Consider the following 19,925-nt stretch of genomic DNA (forward strand, 5'->3'; position numbering starts at 1 on the left):
AGATCAAGAATAAAATAATGAGTTCAAATGCGCATACTTCGTGCACAAGAACATTTCAATATCACGTACATATTTCACTCTTCACTGAATACAAAATCTAATTGTTTTTTATTAATTGAAAATAAAACAAAAATATTTCAGTCATTCAAATTCAAGCTGCAATGGCAATGATTGATAAACATATAAACAAAGAGACGAGCAAATATATATATATCGAGATAGAACTTTCACATCAAGGAGAAGAATCTTGTTCGTGATTTTCAATTACTTATTTTATTCTAGGACGATCCGATAAAAGAATTTCAGTAGCTTATAATGGTCATAAAGCGCATATAGAGCACTGTATACTAGTAATTGTGCACTTTATAAAATAAATACCCCTATTGTTATTATTAAACTATGGTTCAAGAAATTCTCCCCACAAATGTGAGAATTCTGTATAAACTCCGCCATAAATGGACCATTGAAAGAGCAGCGTGTCCCACAAAAATGCTAAAGGCGCTTAAAATAACCATGTGAAAATTACCATATACTATATGATGATCGTAAGCGAGAAGTTGTTTCATAAAACTGGCTTAAACACAATGCGGTATGGTTTATCAAACGCAGAGATAGCCTTCTTTCAGCATTCATCAAAAAACCTTTCAATCTATAAGTTCCGATACGTTGAATAAAATTCAACGTATCTAATTGCGTCGTAATTCACTCTTTTTTAAATTCCTGTTTTCATTTTTGGCCAACAACTTGCGGGCTCATAATAAATTTTCAAACTAAACTTAATGTTTAGGAAAATTGCCTTGATAGTTGATACTTTCAATAACACGGGATATCTTCAATAAAACCTTAAAATTATATTAAGCGATAAATAAAGGAAGTTAGTTATTGGTATTTTCAAAACCATTCTCATCTCTCACCTATCAGAGGGGGCTGAATGAATAGGTTATGTTCAAGTATTGAACAAAAGAAAATGATTTCAGGTGAACGTGAAAAGATAAAAATTGCATCTCTTGAGTAGATAACAAATCTTTTTAGCTAAACCCCCTTAATCCGACTTCACGCATAATCAATACAAAACTTGGATAGAGAGGTTTCCAGGTGTGTAATGAACGTTTTCAATATCCTTATGATTATTAGACCATATCACACCAACTTTCATCCACTTGTAGAAATTGAATTGTAGTTTACACTTGTAATAGGTTATAAACAATATACGTTGTAACGATCTAGAATGCCATAAGCATTTTTTAAGTATAGTATTTTTTAATTTTGTTTTTACGCGTATTCCGTCAAATGGCATTACTTCATTGACAATTTCACTCGTATTCAACATGTTCAACAAGCTCTAAAGTTGACATCACTGTATACAACAATAATTGCCAAATTAATCTACGAATTTTAAGTATAAAAAATATTTTCAATTGCATCATATTTCTAATAAACATTCAGTTTTAATGCACATCTACCTACAACTTAGTCTGCTCTATTGTTTTTAATATTCTACTTAAATGATACTATTATATTCCCGGTTGGGATACGGATCTCCGAATCGTTGTGATCGCTCGCGGGCTAACAAGTCGGGGTCGGTTTCCCTACGGTAACTATATAGACTTGACCTTCAACTTATCATGAAATTCATTAATATCCGAAAGGGGTTTCGAAACGGTTCCATGACATTCGCTCCGGCGACAATGCTCCGATAGAAAAGGTGCACATTAAGCGAAACACAAAACCTAACCTCAAAACTGAATAAACCCTAATCCTTATCTTTACATTATTCTGAACCAAAAACTCTATTGTAATAGACTATTACAATCCTATAACTCTAACCCTAAGCCTTCTAAGATATTAAGGCTGGAGCAATTGTCGCAGGAGCAAATGTCGTTTCACCTGCAAATCTCCCTCTACAAGACTAGAGCTGGCCTAACTATTGTCATCTTAATCAACGTTGACGGTTAACGATCTCTGGGCCGACCTCGAGGTATTCTTGGCTGCTAATAGCATGTTGTTTGAAGACGGGATGGGACGCGAAGAGGGACGCTCCCGACCAGACGATGGTCTCCCTATCCTGGCGGTCCAGGAGCTTTAGTGGCATCGTAGGTGGAGCCAGCTCCATCAGCTCCCGCTCCAGCCGGTCGTGGAACCCGCGGAAGAGGGTGGAGCCGCCGACGAGGACGACATTGGCGCCGACATTATCGCGGGTTCCCTCCCCGGAGGCCATGATGCTGTCGATGGTGGCGGCGTGGATGCCCGGGTGGTTGCGACCGAATATAGAGGGTTGGAAGAGAGCCTCCGTGGCGTAGAGGTGGTGGACGTCCTGGCCCTCACGTTGGAGTCGCGTTACCTCGTCGAAGTCGGCGACGACCTCGCACGTACTTGTCTTCATCGTCTCGGCGATCTCTAAAAACGACGAGATTAGGAAACGGCAATATTATGGACATTAAAAAAAAGGAGTTGCATCTATTAGAATTTTCATTCGAAATGAGATATTATGATATCGGTATAAGAAACTATCATAGTGGAAAGGGAAGGGGGCGAAGAAAGCACAAGATATCCGGTCCAGATGTGACGATGGCCCGCGTCAGAGCTACACTCTTTGTCAAGGGTAATCAACGGCAATATGATTTGTATACAATCCCTAATACAACAATCATGGCAGTTTAACAATATGATTTTTTTCTGTAACAGTATGAAATTGTTTACTCTTCAATTGGCTTCTCTTCGAAATGTGTTTTTTTTTGCCTATTTTATTTAGTGTCCTTTTCCATTAATGATTGGTAAAGAAAAATATGGCATCAGTATAGCTTGTCGGCATAGCAAATTGTCATTCTTTTACTTAACAGACGCTGCGGAACCGGGGTGGGGGCATTCAGCCCCCACTTTTTCACTAAACATGTACAAATACGTATAACCTGTTGTATTTTTGTGCATGGTCAGTTTTCCCCAGCAGTTTTAGCTCTACCCCACATCCTTGGGCCCTGTTTAACATTTTAAAAATAACAAGCATACTATCCTCTGTTTCTTAGCCAATCAAAACCAATACAAAACTTTACCAAAATCGTATGATTACTGACTTAGTGCTGGCAACTTTTATGAAACATGCCTATTTTATCTTGTCTATGATCACTATTTGATAATGAGTTCCGGTAATGAGTTGAAAAAAAAAACATAAAGGCTGTTTTTAGAAATAACAAATTAAACTCCTTAGAAATTTAATAGCTACCGTAAGTGATTTTCTCCCCGCGTACAGCTGGACTCTTCATCATGTACTCAGTGATGTCACGGCCGGCGAGCTCTAGGCGACGAACGGATCCGTCGATGACTACGCCGTTATTGATGGGTACGATGTCCGTGACGCCGTCACCGACGTCGATCACGACGCCGGTCATGATTCCCGAAACGAAGAGGGCGCTCATTGATTGTTGGCCGAGATAGAAGGCGGGAACGTCGAACTTCTCAAACATAATCTGTGATTAGTGACACATTGAAAATAATTGTCACAAAGTAGTTGATTTTTTTGATAGATTATTGTTTCCACACTTGTTTTTCCCTGACGATAATCATAATCATACACCCCTATAAGAACAATTATTAAGAATATTGACAAAAGTCAAATAAAGTGAGCTCAATAATTTGGGTACAGAGTAGTTTTTTAAGTGACCGAGCCTGAAACTAATTAAAAGAATTACATTGTTTGTATACTACTCAGTTCTTTAATGTACAAATTATAAATTTTAGGCCCTACTAATTCGTTTCCTGCTAAATAGGACCTACTATTAGTTAAAACGATTTTAGATCATTTTATATCATAGTAGCCAAATCAAAATAAAATAATAAATAACTTAATGACTCTGTGATGAAATAAAATATTCATTTATTTATTTTTGGATGGACACGAGGATGGGGAGGGGTTGTCTATTAACCTGACAACCCTTTGACTATAGTCAGAGTAAAGAGTGTCATTAACTGGTTGAAATCCTCAAACCTGCTTTGATCTTTGTTAGTTACATCACATGAATACAGACAACCTTCTTACCTCAATCATTTTTTCTCGATTTGCCTTCGGGTTCTTAGCCGGCTCGGTCAGCACGACGGGTCTGGTGTTAGGGTCGACTCGGAGTTTGCGTTCGAAGATGAACTCCCAAACGGTTTCCAGATCATCCCAGTTCTTTACGAGCCCGCGTTCGACGGGGTAGCTGATGTCTAAGACACTTCGTTTGTTGAGGGCGTCAATGCCAACGTACGAATCCTCCTGTGGCAAACGAAGGGAATGGATTGATTAAAGACGACGACGAGCATACGATGGCGACAATAATGGCGGTGATGGTGGTGGTGGTGGTGGCGGCGGGGGGGGGGGGTGACCCGGTTATTTCGATTGTTTGTTTTTAACAAAATGAATCAAATGAGATATAGACTTCTCTCTTTGTCATTCTTTCAATTCTTTCTCCCATTTTCCTCCCTCCTCCCTCTTCTTGAAAATGATAAATAATAGGGGCACTCACCCCTTTCATCCGCGATGACACCCTGAAGGGTACATTCCGAACGGCCACAATAATACATCTTTGAGAAAAACAGCCACAACTAACCATTTTCACAAGTTATATAGGCTACACAGGGTGACACCATGTAATATGGGGGGGGGGGCTTATTTTGTTTTAATTGAATAACCAGGGTAGTTATGGTAGTAGATTCAAGACGTATATATCTCTTTTTAATTATTTTTTTATTACTTCCTTTCCCTTTCTTCCTCTTTTTCTTCATTAGGGATGAGCACCCCTGGCCCTGTAGGCCCTCGCATCACCCTAACCCTACCCCATAAACAATTTTCTTACATTTTGTTGGTGCCTCCCGACGATGGTTCGGACATCGCCAGCTGGATACGATTCTCCCGCCAACCCGTATTTGCACGAGTACGATCCGATGTCAATGACCACGGCTGGTTCGAGGTCTTCGAGGGTCTTCTGTGGTTCTACATTGCCGCGGTGGACGTCGGTGCCGGCGGCCCTTGTCTCGTCAAGGACACCTTCAGCCTGTGAGGCTCCGTGGTTGGTTTGTGGTGCTGGAGGATCGAAATACTAATCATGATAATAAGGAACTGACAGTGCCCTCCCCTTTCTTTTCTTCTCTTCTAAAATGTATTTGCGTGTTATCAAAACTACTACCACTATACTAGTAGTGGCGTTATTATGTATGCGTGTGTATAGTTGTAGTAGTATTGTTATCATTGTTGTTGTTGTACTACTACTACTACTACTACTACTACTACTACTACGACTACTACGACTACTACTATTACTGCTACTACGACTACTACTACGACTACTACGACGACTACTACGACTACTACTACTACGACTACGACTACGACTACTACTACCTACTACTACTTCTACTACACAGAAAAAACAAAATTATACAACCTGTATAAAATTTTATACAACCGCTGTTTACTATATGAACCTTACAACTGTTGTTTGAAAATTATACAACCCTCGGTTGTTCAAAATTTAAACAGCAGGTTGTATAAATTTTTTATACAAATTATGTTTAAAACTTGGTTTTATACAGCGGGTTGTAAAAAGATTTTTATGCAATACTGATTAAATTTTGTGCAACTGTATAAACTATGGTTGTATAAAAAAAACTGTTCAAAAATGGTTGTATAAAAGAAGGAGGCAAAGAAGAAGGCAAAGGAGAAACTTTTATGCTTTCAGTTTCATTCAAGATATTTATTCTTGCATTTCACACCTGCAAAGTATGCATGTTTTACATTACATACATAGGAGGCAATACTCCCAAAACTTTTTTTTACAAGGTATCACATAAAAACACTATGTAACACTGTGGAAGACTCTGACATACTATATCGGAACACGGACGAGTAGATTCAATCCTGCACAGGGAAAGGTAGAAAATTTTGAAATGTGTACAAAATATGAAGAAATGTCCATAACTTATCATTGACGTATTTGCTGCCCTCTTGTTATCAATATATATTTTTAAAAAGCAGAAATTTTGTTATTACTTGTTTCAGTAACAGTAATTTATTTTATTCCCCCCCCCCCCGCTTTTTTTACAAGAAAATCAGACACCTGTGTGCTTTCACAAATGCGAAAGATTAACATTATCCTAAAAAGATGGGGATCCTTGTAGTGATCTTAAGTATGCAGAAAATCTCAATCCAGGCATTATATCTAAGAAGTACTCTGATAACTAACTTGCAACAGTGAAGAATTCACATTTTTTCATATTTCAAATAGCTATTTGATACATAAATTAATGAAAATTACATTGAATATTGGCATGATAACTTTAGACAAAAATGTCATTACAATTTCATGAAACATTGCAAATAACAAGACTCATAAATATTACATCTATTTCAACCTATTTCGATGCCTAAGACTGGGGGGGGGGGGGCTGATAGTCTGATACAGCCCCTCTTATGATCTCGATTGCAACAAAACTTGGTACGAGTGTTACCCATCGCATAATCTACAAAACTACAAGATCATTTTCTGCGAACAAGCTCATTGCTAATTAATTATGCTAATTTATGCGTAGAATCAAAATTTTGCTTTAACTAACTAAATAATGCCCCTAAAATGCAAATTTGGGGTACACAGACACTATATGAATCTGATCAAATGTACAAAAAAAAATCAAAATCACATTTAATTTTTTTTATGTATTTTATTGTTTTCTAAATTTCTTATGTATTTCTCAATTTTTTATTGTTTTTCAATGGAAATTGTCGGGGACTTATTTGGACCATAAATAAGATGGAATTAACAAATTTCAATCAGTAAAAGGAAAAATAATGATACATTTGCCTAAAAACTCTATTTGCATTGGATTTGTACACAAATTCACATTTTTGTTAAATTTTGGGTCTGCAAGCACTTACGAAATGCGTTATTTCGGAACCGCGTATCCGGGGGTCGGAAATTTGGTCTCAAAAGTTGCGCGAGACTTGAATGTAAAGAGTCGGTGAGCGACGCGGTCAAAAAACTTTACACGGCAGCTTTATTACGAAAAAAATGTCGAGGGGGGGACTGATTCAGCTCCCCTCAAAATTTTTTGACCATGTCGCTCACTAACTTTTTACTTTCAAGTCTGGCGCAACTCTTGAGACCAAAATTGTGACCCCGGGTACGCCGTTCCGAAATTACGCAACATTTTGTAAGTGCATGCAGACCCAAAATTAATCAAAAACGTGAATTTGTGTACAAATCCAATGCAAATAGTGTTTTTAGCCAAAATTCATAAATGTATCAATATTTTTCCTTTTACTGCTTAAAACCTATTAATTTTATCTTTTTTATGGTCAAAAGTCTCCGACAATTTCCATTGAAAAAAAGTAGATAAACAAAGAAAAACAAAAGAAATTTAGAAAACAATAGAACACATAAGAAAATAAATGTGATGTTGAAATTTTTTAAAAATAAATTTGATCAGATGCCTATCTAGAGTATGTGAAACAAAAATTAGCAATTCAGGGGCATTATTTTATTAATTAGAGCAATCTATGATTTTACGCATAAATTAGCATAATTAATGAGACATGCAATTTTTTGCAGAATTTGATGTTATAGTTTTGTGATAATGCCATGGGTAACACGTGTGCCAATTTTCGTCTCGATCGCGCCATCCACGGCGGAGATCGTAGGGGGGGGGGGCTGAATTAGCCCCCCCCCTCCCCGTCTTCTTAGGCGTCGAAATAGCCCAGTCTATGGGTGTAGCCACTGAATACTATGTGAGCAAAGCAAATATGAAATATATGTCCTATTACAGACCCAAGCTCAGCATTACTGCAGGCCAAAGTGAAATAAGTGTGCAATGGATGAAAAATTAGAGGGTGGTATCCAATTATGGTACAAAAGATCCTTCGGTTTTAATGCATTGAGCAAATGTTCAGTTGCTGAATATTTAAAGGACAAGTCCACCCCAACAAAAACTTGATTTGAATAAAAAGAGAAAAATTCAAAAAGCATAACACTGAAAATTTCAACAAAATCTGATGTTAAATAAAAGTTATGGCATTTTAAAGTTTCAACAAAATAGTTATATGAACGAGCTAGTTGCATCCAAATGAGAGTTGATGACATCACTCACTCACTATTTCTTTTGTATTTTATTATATGAAATATTTCATTTTCTCATCATTGTCATGTGAAATGAAGTTTCATTCCTCCCCAAACACGTGGAATTCCATTATTTTAACATTTTGTGCTTCAGGCAAGGAGGTCCTAATTGCCAAATTCGTAAAAATTGACATATTGTATAATTCAAACAATAAAAACAAAAGAAAAAGTGAGTGACATCATCGACTCTCTCATTTGGATTTTACTGGCTCGTTCATATAACTATTTTGTTGAAAATAAGCGAAACTTTGAAGTGTCATAATTTTCCTATTTTACATCTGATTTTGATGAAATTTTCAGCATTGTGCTTGTCTGATTTTTCTTTATTGATTCCAATCAACATTTTTCTGAGGTGGACTTGACCTTTAAATAAATTCAACGATGGAACATTATAATTAGCATTGAGAAAGTATCAAAATGAGTCAAATTTATCCTGGCACAACAAGTTGGAATAAAGATTGTCATCTAAATGTTTCAGACATGCCTTAGAAGATTCTTTCTTGTATTTGCATGAAATCTGGAAAGATGATGTGTACTGGACTTAAAGTTCTTACAACAAAGATAACAAGAACTGTTCTTCTTCACCAAAAGGTGAAATTATTCAAACAACTCTTTAAATTAGCCAACTGTCATAAAAAATGCCATTTGACCTAAAAATATTTACATGTGATCAATAGAATAAGAAACGAGCACTCCTCCATGGGTGTCGATCGGTATTCTTGGTGGGGGGGATGATTGACACAAATGTTCTTGTGGATGGGGATATTTCAACATTACCCCCACTAAAATCACAAGTTAGGACATTTGGGAGTGGTTGATATGCATGGTGTTCTTGGAAATTCCTTCCTTGTTGTAGTGTACTATACTTGTATAATTTTTTTTGAAAATTCAATTTGTGTTACAAGTAAGCCTATTCTAAACTCATACCAAGAAAAAAATGGCAAAAATTGACTGGATCATGTACATAGTGATCTGTTTATTGAGCATGATGTATACACAGGGGCGTCGATCCATTTTTCAGATGGGGGGAGGGCCAAAATTATGAATCAACGTTCCAAAGGCGCTCGATCACAATATATATATATATATGAGAAAGAGACACATACCTCACCTTCACCAACAATGCGAGCGCGAAGCGCGAGCAAAATTTTTTTAGTACGTCATGAAAACAGGAAAAATGTACCTGTTTAGGTTTGTTTGTAGTAACTCATGAGGAGGGTCGATGCATGTATCTCACTAGAGAGCGAGCTGAAATGCCTTTATATTCTGACCTGAAAGCTTGATATTTTAAGCATTTTTGGTACCAATGATTAAGATGGGTATCTAGAAGAACAATAGATGCGAGCGCGAGCTGAAAATTTTGATATTTTGATCTGGAAAAAAGGACACTTTAATGGAAGATATATATCCAACAAAAGATTATTGCAAAATCAAAGTTCTTTTGAGGTTAAGAATTGAAAACGGGACATTATATTCACCTATATAATCATGAAAAGTATGGGTTTTTGGTAAATGATGCGAGCGCGAAGCGCGAGCTGAAAATTTTTATATTCCAATCTTAAAAGCAGACATTTTGAGCATGATTTTAAATCAAAATCGAGTTGGTATCTCAATCTCGCTTGCTGATTTCAGTGTAGCATTACAATCCTATTTTATTTTTTAGTTGCACATGCGGAATTATGGGGGGGGGGCAAAACGATATGTTTGCCCCCCAATATTTTCATTGGTGGGGCGATCACCCCTGCCCCCCCCCCACCCAGGATCGACGCCTATGTGTATACAACTTCTCTCTTAAATCTAACCTGACTGGCAATATCTTTATTCTTCTTAATGCATGATGATAAAATGCAGATTCGGACCAATTAAAACTAGCACAAATTACAACATGTGTGGCTTCTCGTGCGCCATCGGGCTTACCGTCATTCCTTTATTTATCTTGCCACCCTTTTACTCCCGCTTATTTTTCCACCCTTTTGAGTTAATGATTTATTTAAATTAATTTATTCACCACTGTTGGGATGGAACACCCTATCAACAAAAGTTGATTTTCGTTGGGGTCCTTTTATGTCATGTGTTAAAAAATATCAGATATATAAACATTTCATTCTTTTTCATCTTGAACCTCCACCCATCTGTTTAATAGTCCTGAAAAAGAATGTTTTTATTCAATAACAATATACACAAATTGCGAGGGAAACAAACTGATTGATGGCATACTATAATCATCATGATCAAACTTTTCATTTTTCATCATCATTATTATAATTTTTCTACCCTAAATTATTGGGGGGGATGATAATACAGGCCATCCCCCCCACTTGAAATATTGGGGGGGATATATCCCCCCCATCCCCCCCGTGATCGACACCCATGCACTCCTCTTAACCCCAACTAGACCAGGCTTTTTGGCTGCTCTGTGGGGGGGGGGGGGTGCCCCGGGAGCCACTTACATTGACGAGTGGATACCATGCGCGACCTTAAAAACAGGTAAAAAGGATGTCTTTTTAACGACATGGCACGTTGCGTACGTAACGTGATAATGGTGTAAAAAACACAAATATAATGAAAAAAGGGTATCTATTTCGCTAGGAAAATCACGTGTTTAGGGTCAAATTTGCGGGGACGATAAAACAAAATAAAAATGTTTCATAAAGGATGTCCTTTTTGCCCTAACACTTCGTGTTTAGAGTCTGATTTGCACGTAGAGTAGAAGATGGGGTCGTACCAAACCAACTAAGGTAAAGCAGACAACCGAAGGACCCGTAACAATAAAACATTCCTGTACTTGTTTAGGGGTTCATTTCAGGGAATATTTGCCAAGAGTATCGTTTTGTTTCCAATAGTTGTTAAGGGTAGGGTTTCACACGCCAATACTTGTTAAGGGGTGCATGTTCCGAATATGGAAATTACGTGTTTAGGGTGCTTTTCGAGACCCCATGGTCGCGCATGGTATCCACTCGTGAATGGAAGTGCCCCCCCCCCTGCCGATCACGCGAGCAATTTGCACGCTGGTAGTGTGCGATGTAATCTACAAGGCTGTATGGTAAAATTTTCCAAATAATGATATTATTTTATATGAATTAATTTATGGGTAAATCATATTTTTTTGCTCTAATTCACTTCATACCATAAAGCTCCCAGAATGCTAATTTTTGTTAAAAATATTCTTTGTAGCATTCTTAACAATCGCAATTGAAAAAAACTTCAGTTTGGAAATCAATTTCTTATGTATTTCATTGTTTTAGGAATTTCTTTGTTTTTCAACCTTTTTTTCACCAGATTTATATTATAGCACAGCCTGTTTGAAGCATATAATTATGCTAAAATCAATTGACTTCTGCTGTTTAAAGTAAAAATCATAGCTTTATGAATAAGATGAGAAAACTCAATTTGCATTGACTTTGTGGACGAAACCACGTTTTGGAACAATTTTTGGTCAGACATGAACTTACGAAAAGTTGCATAATTTCGGGACAACGTACCTGGGCATCGTAAATTTGGTCTCAAAAGATGCGCGAGACTTAGTGTAAACTCTGAGAGTGGCAGGGTCAACAAATCTCCCGCGGAGGAATGATCGCAGATAATGTTGGGGAAGGTTGTTTAAACCCCCCCCCCCCCCGGCCTGTTTAGGGTTAAGAAGGGGAAGTAGGTGTTAATTAGCACCTTTTTCATATACTTGCTCACAAAACCTAAAATACTGTATGTAAATGTCAATGAAAGGCTGCCAATATAAGGTTTAAAGGCAAGGTTCATCCTGACATTGCATGTTAGTTGGTGAAAATCCACCAAGAATAAGAGTTATGAAGTTTTAAATTTGTGACTTCACATGCGAGCAGCTCCCCATATTTTATGTGATATCAATTCTATACAAGTGCCTTTTCTAGGGAAATTGGAAAATGATTTTACCTGTGGATTCAATGTTATCAGAAACATTATTTCATACAAGCTTCTGATAAAAACCCATTTAATTATCATGAAAACCATTAAAAAATGGCAATTTATGGAATTTATATTACATGATTGACATATTGGGAGCTGCTCGCATGTCATGTCACAAATTTAAAACTTTGAAGCCTCATAACTCTGTTATTCTTTGATATTCGGCAAACTTTAATTTATTAATTTCTCTCATGGTTCTCCTTAAAACCAACTTGATGTCAGGGTGAAATTAGGTCCAAGGGTGCCACTGTGCAATCACTCCCAGGTATGGAACGCGCCATTGTCAATTCCTGTTCATCTTCTTTTTCTTCATGCTCCTTCCTAAATAAAGTGCAAAACAAAGAATCGAAGGGGGTAGAAGACCAATCACACAGACATCTAGTTGGATAATCTGTATTATACCTTACATACTAAGAGCAGGGTTGGTAATACAGGAGTGGGAAATACATGATATTTCGAAAATCATAATGACAAGGGTTCACAAAACATGACAATTACATCATTCTACCAAAAAAAAAGAAATATCCAATACAATGACACTTTGGCTATATCACTGAAATTAAAGATCTAAATTGTTCTATTCTTTTTGGGCCATCATGTATAATGAAATGGGCAAGTGAATCTGGTCAACTTACGATTTTCAGCATGGGAAATCATGCGGCTCAGATTTTTTAATTGTGGTATTGTTAGCCAATATCTTCAAAGGGATGGTCAAAAGCTGAAAATATTAATGTCTTTAACACATAGAGTAGAATTCACTGAACAAAATGCCGAAAATTTCATCAAAATCGGATAACAAATAATAAAGTTATTGAAGTTTAGCAATATTTTGTGAAAACAGTCGTCATGAATATTCATTAGGTGGGCTGATGATGTCACATCTCCACTTTCTGTTTTCTTATGTTATTACATAAAACCATATTTTTTCATTATTTCATACTTGTGTGAATAATACAATGTATGTCTCCTTTATAATGAAATAAGTTGCAGCAATCAATATCTAATGCACTAAATGAAATGTCAATCCAATTTTTCTAGTTCTTGGAGGAAAAAAATTGAATAAACCTATTTTCATACAATAAAATACAAAAGAACAAGTGGAGATGTGACGTCATTAGCCCACTTAATGAATATTCATGATGACTATTCTCACACAATATTGCTTAACTTTAAAATTCATTAACTTTGTAATTCAATTTGATGAAATTTTTGGCAGTTTGCTCAGTGAATTCTACTCTATAAATATTTTCAGCCCGGACCATCCCTTTAAGAAGGACTTCTATTGCTACCCCCACAAAATAAATAACAAGAATCAGCATTGATCTCATTACATTATTGAGGTAAAACCATAGGAGGTATTTTTCTGAGTTTAGAGAACTGCATTTAAGGAGATTTCAAGTCTTCGCAAGATGTGCAGTTTAGCATGGACATCCAACAACCATGACATACATGCAGAATAGGTATTGACCAAGTCATTGTGTGAACTTATTCCGTTGTTATGATTTGCGCTACAGAATTGAGATACTTAATTTAGTATCAGGATTATTAGATAGAACAAATACTAATACATAGATAGCTGCCCTGAACAGATTTCAATGTTGGGGTCAAAATTTTACTTGCCCACATTAAATTTTTTTTTTTTTACCTTTTTGGGTAAGCAACTTAAGCACTTTGATATTTTCACTTGCCTTGGTCAAGTGAGCATGCGCTACAGTCAAACCTAAGTGCTCTCAAAGATTGCCAACAGTAACGTTCTAATATTGTTCAGGAAAATCAGAGCTTTAACCTAAATTGGCCAAAAAATAAATAAATATATAAATAAATAAAAACTTTGAAAAAGTAAGATGATAATCAATACTTACTAATTGGAGATTGATGAAAGATTCAAGACTTTGAAGTACGGCACATTTAATTTGCCTCATTCCCCTTTCGTTCTGCCGATCAAAATCCCAGGAAGTACTGAAAGCCAAATTTTCTTCATTGTTGACCTGTATAAATGAAAATACGGTTTGAGCAAAGAAGTGACCGGTGAAGGAAGGGAAAACAAAATAAGAATGGGAGCAAAGAAAATAGGAAAGAAAGATGAAGGTGAGGAGATATCAGCATTTTCAAACTAAATGTGTTTGCCTGCAAGTGAGATTCAATCTTACAAGTGGAATGGGAACAAGTATATAATTGAGATATTATAAGGATTGAAGGTAATAAAGGGATTCACCATGGTGATTTCAGCCAAAATGTGTATCACCCATTAATATACAACAAAATCATTTTATATTCAAAAGGCTTGTTGACCCCTGCCTGTGACCTTGGAACTGGAGGTGACCTTCAAATCTCTGAAGAACATCATCTCTCTTAGATTGGTAACAATTTATGAGTGATGATAGAAATTTAAACAAACAAACCAACCAAAATCCTAACAATGAGCTCCAAAAGTTCTTCAACCCCTGCTGTAACATTTGACCTGGAGGTGACCTTCAACCCCCCCCTCCCCCGGGGACATCTACCATCCAAGTTTGGTAAAAAAAATGGGCATACACTGTACATGGATCAAACGTTATGAGCTGTAATACAAAACTTGCCCTAATAGGCTTAACTTTGACCCATGCTCATCATCAGCCTGACCCATGAGGTGACCCTCATGTTTGGTAAAATTGAAATAAATTTGCATATAACCATGCTTCTCTCCAAGTTTGATTAAAAGCCTTGAGTACAAAGTTATTCAAGTTTTGTCAGTGTTCCCATTTGAAATTCCTGCAATGCATTACTGCTACACAATCCGGGGGGGGGGGGGGGGGGCACTCGAGCCAAAAATTGGATTATATACTGAGTGCCCCCCCTACACAATAATGGTGAATAATGCTGATAATGCTGTGCGCAGTGTTCAGCTGGTATTATGTTGAGAGTCAATTATCTCTCTTTAATGGCTTGTGCAACACGATAGTAAAAAAAAAGGGTCTGTGTTACTTCCTCTTCAGAAATCATTACTCTGAATTGGTGTATGTTACTGTAGAACATCACTTGCTTGTTTCGATGAGGTCCATTAACTATACTAATTATGTTGGACAGGATTCGGTGTACATAAGAACACTGATTTCACTTTAAATTGTAAGCATTGTTATTCTTACACACCTGGAGAGGAAATATCCTCTTTTGCAGTTTAAATGCTAATTGATGCAGCTTTGTAAAAGTCTTCGCACTGCTACTGTAAGTTTGAATTGAGTATAACTATAAGACTAAAACTTACTCTGCGTCATTTTCTGGTCCACTCCAGCCCCTAGGATCTTTCTATACCCTGGATTAATCTTCTCCGCAAAATTCCAAAGTCTGCCTGGACAACTTTGGCCACATTGTGAAAAGGGCACCAGGAGCTGCATCAATTGTTAAATCAAAGTCTTGATCAATCTGAAAATGAAATAAGTATTTATATATAAGCTGTATAACACATAATACAATTACCAGCAATACCATGTTTTCATACATTACCGGTACATTGTAATTAAAGTCATGCCAAATACTGCTCATTAAATAAAAAAATAAAACTTATCAATGTTTGTAACAAAAACCCTAGGTCACATGCACACACTGCACAAATCAAGTAAAGTCTAGTGAGCTTTGACATTGACCTTTCTATTTCTAACCATTTATCACATTTTTTTAAATATTGATCACTATTGGAGTAATTAACCACTGGAGGAAAATACTTAGTATTTGCAAAATGAGGGGGGGGGAGTTAGGTGGGGAAATTAATATCCCCCCCCCCAGAGATTGACATTCATGGGAAGAAGACATAACTTAATCTTTCCAATCGGATTTCAGAACAACTTTTCCACTAATCATAGAATTATGACAACTAAGATGCAACTGAATTTTTAACACTGAGGCAGAGTAAGTGATCCTATGATCTTGCACTATATTCTCAAGCAAGAAAGAGAATAATTTTGGAAATTCATAACCAAAAATGCTTCGTTCAACTTCGAACAATTAAATTAAATTTTTTTTTTCATAATGCGAATCCACTGCACTAAGTAATCAAGTTATTTTACCATTCCCAAAAGCTGTAGATATTTGTCAAGAATTTCTGCTGTGCTTGGTCGCGGGTTTCCTCTAGTCAACTCATATCTCGGTACCGAGGTTCGTCACATTAACAACAATGTTGTCAGGTGATGAGTAATATTGCATCCAGTAGGTGTCTTCTTCGTGCTCATCTTCTGCAACATTTAACTGTGATAAACATGAATCAAAGATCAAGAATAGTAACATTAATTATTACACAAGTTATCTGACTATTCTATAGAGAACTGATGGAATATAAGTGGATAAATTGTAGAAATTCTCAATAAAAAATTCCCCTGTGCACAGTGGGGAATTTACATGAAGTCAACCTAAATGTAATTCCTGTATCTCAGATTCAAAATTAGTTTCTGATCATTCACAAACTGTACATACATCTGCAATTACAATGTAACATTTAGATCTGTTGCTATTTGCATGTAGGCCTGTCCTCGCTAGGCTGGCCAATAATAAGGGACTATTGGCCAAGCTATAGGCCAGGATTTAGATCTAGGTTTGGACCTATAGTATAGACCTAGATTTTAATGGGGTTTAACATACACATATGTAGACATACAAAATTGAATAAAGTTGACTAGAAATAGATCTAGCCAGGCCTACATTACACGTAGGCTATGTGCTTGAGGACGGCCCGGTCCGAGCTTGTACCGGACCCGGTACCTCGCGCATATCGCATCCGCATGCGATCATCGGCAGTGAATTATTTATGTGTGAGGATCTTCATCACAGTTCATGTAGGCTATAATTCAAATCACCAATTTTGAGACTAATACTAATAGAAGCATGGAAAGAAGTGAAACTTATTTGTGTAAAGATCGTGATGTTGCATGAATTTCATATTTCACCCCCATAAAATCCCACCTTTTGTCACTCAGAATATCAGATCGAGTTCATGGTCTCGAAGTTCGTGTAAGTGGAGCATGGTGTAGGCCCTAGTGGTAATTAAGTGGAGTGGATCCTGCACGAACTTCGCTCAAGATACCATAGTCTGCGCACATGCGTATCTGCGCAATTCTAGTAGAATCTATAAGATACGCAATGCAAACTTTACACATCTAATGCATAGACAGATATTTATTGCAAAATCCGACTCACAAAAAAGGTGGAAAAATAATGAAATTTGGGTATTTCTTATGACAGCCTCAAAATGCAGCCTTTCTCATCAAAATCTCCAAATCACGTGCAAAAGTGAATGGGTGCGCAGACTGGGGCACCATTTTTTTTTCAATCTCAAAATGACTGCCGGCCGAGCCGAGGTTTTTCCAATAAAATCATAGGCCTATATATTTCTGACTTGGCGACCATCATATAGAGTTACACACGTACATGCACACACAATAAAACCACTGCAACAACGGTAACAATGCATTGACTTTTGAGATTATTCATGAACATTCACTCGAAATCAAGCACTGAATTTACCTCTAAAGATTGGAACTAAATGTGGGAAGTCCCACTCCTGAAGCAGGTTTGTCACCCCCAAATCTTTCATTTTCTAAAACGGAGATTAAACACGATTTTTCCAGTGCACTGCAGCAGTCTCCGAGTCGAACATACTCAACGCCATCTTCCGACCACTAGCATAGCACTGCGCACGCGTACGCATGCGCTTTACATGTGCCGGTATCTTGTACAACCCCCTGTTCAAGCCTTCTGTCTACGGACCTTAAACAGGTCAATTCGCCGTGTTTTATACCGATATCATCAAAGCTTAAACATGTGATGTTCAAAAAATTATACAGCACCTCTTATACAGCGATATTTTGTACAGCGGTTTTACTGTGTACTACTACTACTACTACTACTACTACTACTACTACTACTACTACTACTACTACTACTACTACTACTACTACTACTACTACTATTACTACTACTACTACTACTACTACTACTACTACTACTACTACTACTACTACTACTACTACTACTACTACTACTGCTGCTGCTGCTGCTGCTACTGCTGCTACTGCTACTACTGCTACTACTACTACTACTACTACAGTAGTAGTAGTAGTTATTATTGTTCTATCATCATCATCATTATTACTATTATTATTTATTTTTTTTTTTTTTTGGGGGGGGGCTTCAAAAACACTACCCGCCCTCACATCTCAATATTTGACTTACTTTCTGCTTGTGGTGGTTCGGCTGACGTATTCGCAGTTGGTGAATGATCCTCGGGTGATTTTTGAGCACTGACCTTATTTTCACTGGCATGTTTCTTTTTTGACGATTTCCCCACTGCGTGTTTTGAGGATGATTTCCCCATACTGGCCGCGGACTATCGACTCAACGCCCAATATCAAAGTCCCTGAAAATCACTTAAACGTCACTTAAACAATCCCAGAAATTGTTGGCTATCAAAAAGTGCTCGTCAGCTGAGAAAAATCAATTCGGTTTACGACATCTGTGTATTTAAAAAAGTTTCCAGACGACTTTTAAAGACAGTTTCCCCACATCAAATTATCTCATTGACTTATCGGTTGCTATATACTTATTGACTGACTCGTCAATACTTCGACAGGTCCAAAGATAGGCCTATTTATCAAATATTCAGCATTTTCGATTTACGTTGGTGATTGGCGAATAGATCATGTCAAATACATATCGAAAATCCCCTATTAAATCGTTGAAGCGGAATCAACGCTAGGGGAAACACATTATTCCAAATACTGCCAGATCCACGGCGAGATACTTTAGTTTAGAAAAAGCACAGAATGGTATCGGAATTTCCTTCTCGTCACGGTTTCGTGAAACGCAAAAAAATCAATTCGAATGTAACAATCCGCACATACATTGTTCATGTGTTGATGATATCAATAGAATGCTTGATATGGCTGACATTACAATTGCATGCTTTCATTTTTATTTTCATTGTATTTTTGAAGACCTTTGGTCGCTCTGAATGAGCAAGTGGGATATTTCATTTTCGAAAAGTCAATACAGACTTTAGGATTATTAAGAATTGTTTGCTTTGATCTTGGATCGAGAATAGAAGTTTATATTATAGCTGTCATTTACCGAGAAAACATAGTCAGGCTATTACTAAACTGAGCAATTGCCAACAATTAATGTGACTAGTTACTCTAGGTAATACAGTTGTAGAAGAAATAAATGAAATATTTATTGTCTCAAATAAGGCCAATATACTGCTGCGTACTTGGTTAGTGTAAATCTATCCATCATAATGAAAGGTTTGTATTAATCGATCTCAGCCATGACTTTAATTTAGAAGAGTATAATTTCCATTTCCGGGTTTACAAGTTCACTGGATAAATTTTGTCAGTAGGAATATATTACACACACAAAAAAAATCAAAACATAATTGTCATTGTGTTAGATAAATAAGTGTCATTTTATTTTTTTTTATGTTTTAAGTGTCATTGGCATAAATTTGTTTGCCAGAGTTTTTAGTAATTTGCAAGTATTTTATTTTTTATTTTTTTTTTTGGGGGGGGCGGTAATTTTCTTATGCAGCAGACCCAGCTAAGATATATATTTCTTGTTGTTGTCCATAAGAGTTAAAGTAGGAAGGGAGTGGGCAAGCGAGATCGGCCCAGAGACAGTGGGAGAGCTGAGAGCGGAGAGGAGGTAGAGAAGAGGAGAGAGGGAGAGACTGAAGGGGGAGGGGTAGTGAGACGGAGAGGGGAGGTAGGAGGGGGAGGAGCCTTTGCGATGAGAGAGACGGCCGGTGTGTAGCGAGAGAGAATGAGAAAGGGATGTCCATTATGTGAGAGAAAATAAGAATTCGATTGACCGATACAATTAAGC

General features: G+C 37.0%; 1 protein-coding gene and 2 long non-coding RNA genes across 3 annotated transcripts; all 3 read right to left on the reverse strand.

Moving 5' to 3' along the window:
* Positions 1-1,886: 1,886 nt before the first annotated feature.
* On the reverse strand, positions 1,887-19,010 carry LOC121429675 (actin, clone 302-like). The gene is made up of 5 exons (XM_041626838.1): positions 18,282-19,010; positions 4,830-5,056; positions 4,034-4,249; positions 3,221-3,464; positions 1,887-2,397 (listed from the first exon to the last, which is right to left on the reverse strand). The coding sequence occupies exons 1-5, from the start codon at positions 18,421-18,423 to the stop codon at positions 1,940-1,942; spliced, it is 1,287 nt and encodes a 428-aa protein (XP_041482772.1). The 5' UTR covers positions 18,424-19,010; the 3' UTR covers positions 1,887-1,939.
* LOC121429677 lies at positions 11,747-15,395 on the reverse strand. Its single transcript, XR_005971955.1, has 3 exons — positions 15,325-15,395; positions 13,943-14,068; positions 11,747-12,401 (listed from the first exon to the last, which is right to left on the reverse strand). It is a non-coding gene; the product is annotated as an uncharacterized LOC121429677 (long non-coding RNA).
* LOC121429676 lies at positions 15,393-17,850 on the reverse strand. Its single transcript, XR_005971954.1, has 3 exons — positions 17,574-17,850; positions 16,124-16,301; positions 15,393-15,482 (listed from the first exon to the last, which is right to left on the reverse strand). It is a non-coding gene; the product is annotated as an uncharacterized LOC121429676 (long non-coding RNA).
* Positions 19,011-19,925: the final 915 nt, after the last annotated feature.

Source organism: Lytechinus variegatus, chromosome 16, assembly GCF_018143015.1.
Source record: "Lytechinus variegatus isolate NC3 chromosome 16, Lvar_3.0, whole genome shotgun sequence".
NCBI lineage: Eukaryota > Metazoa > Echinodermata > Echinoidea > Temnopleuroida > Toxopneustidae > Lytechinus > Lytechinus variegatus.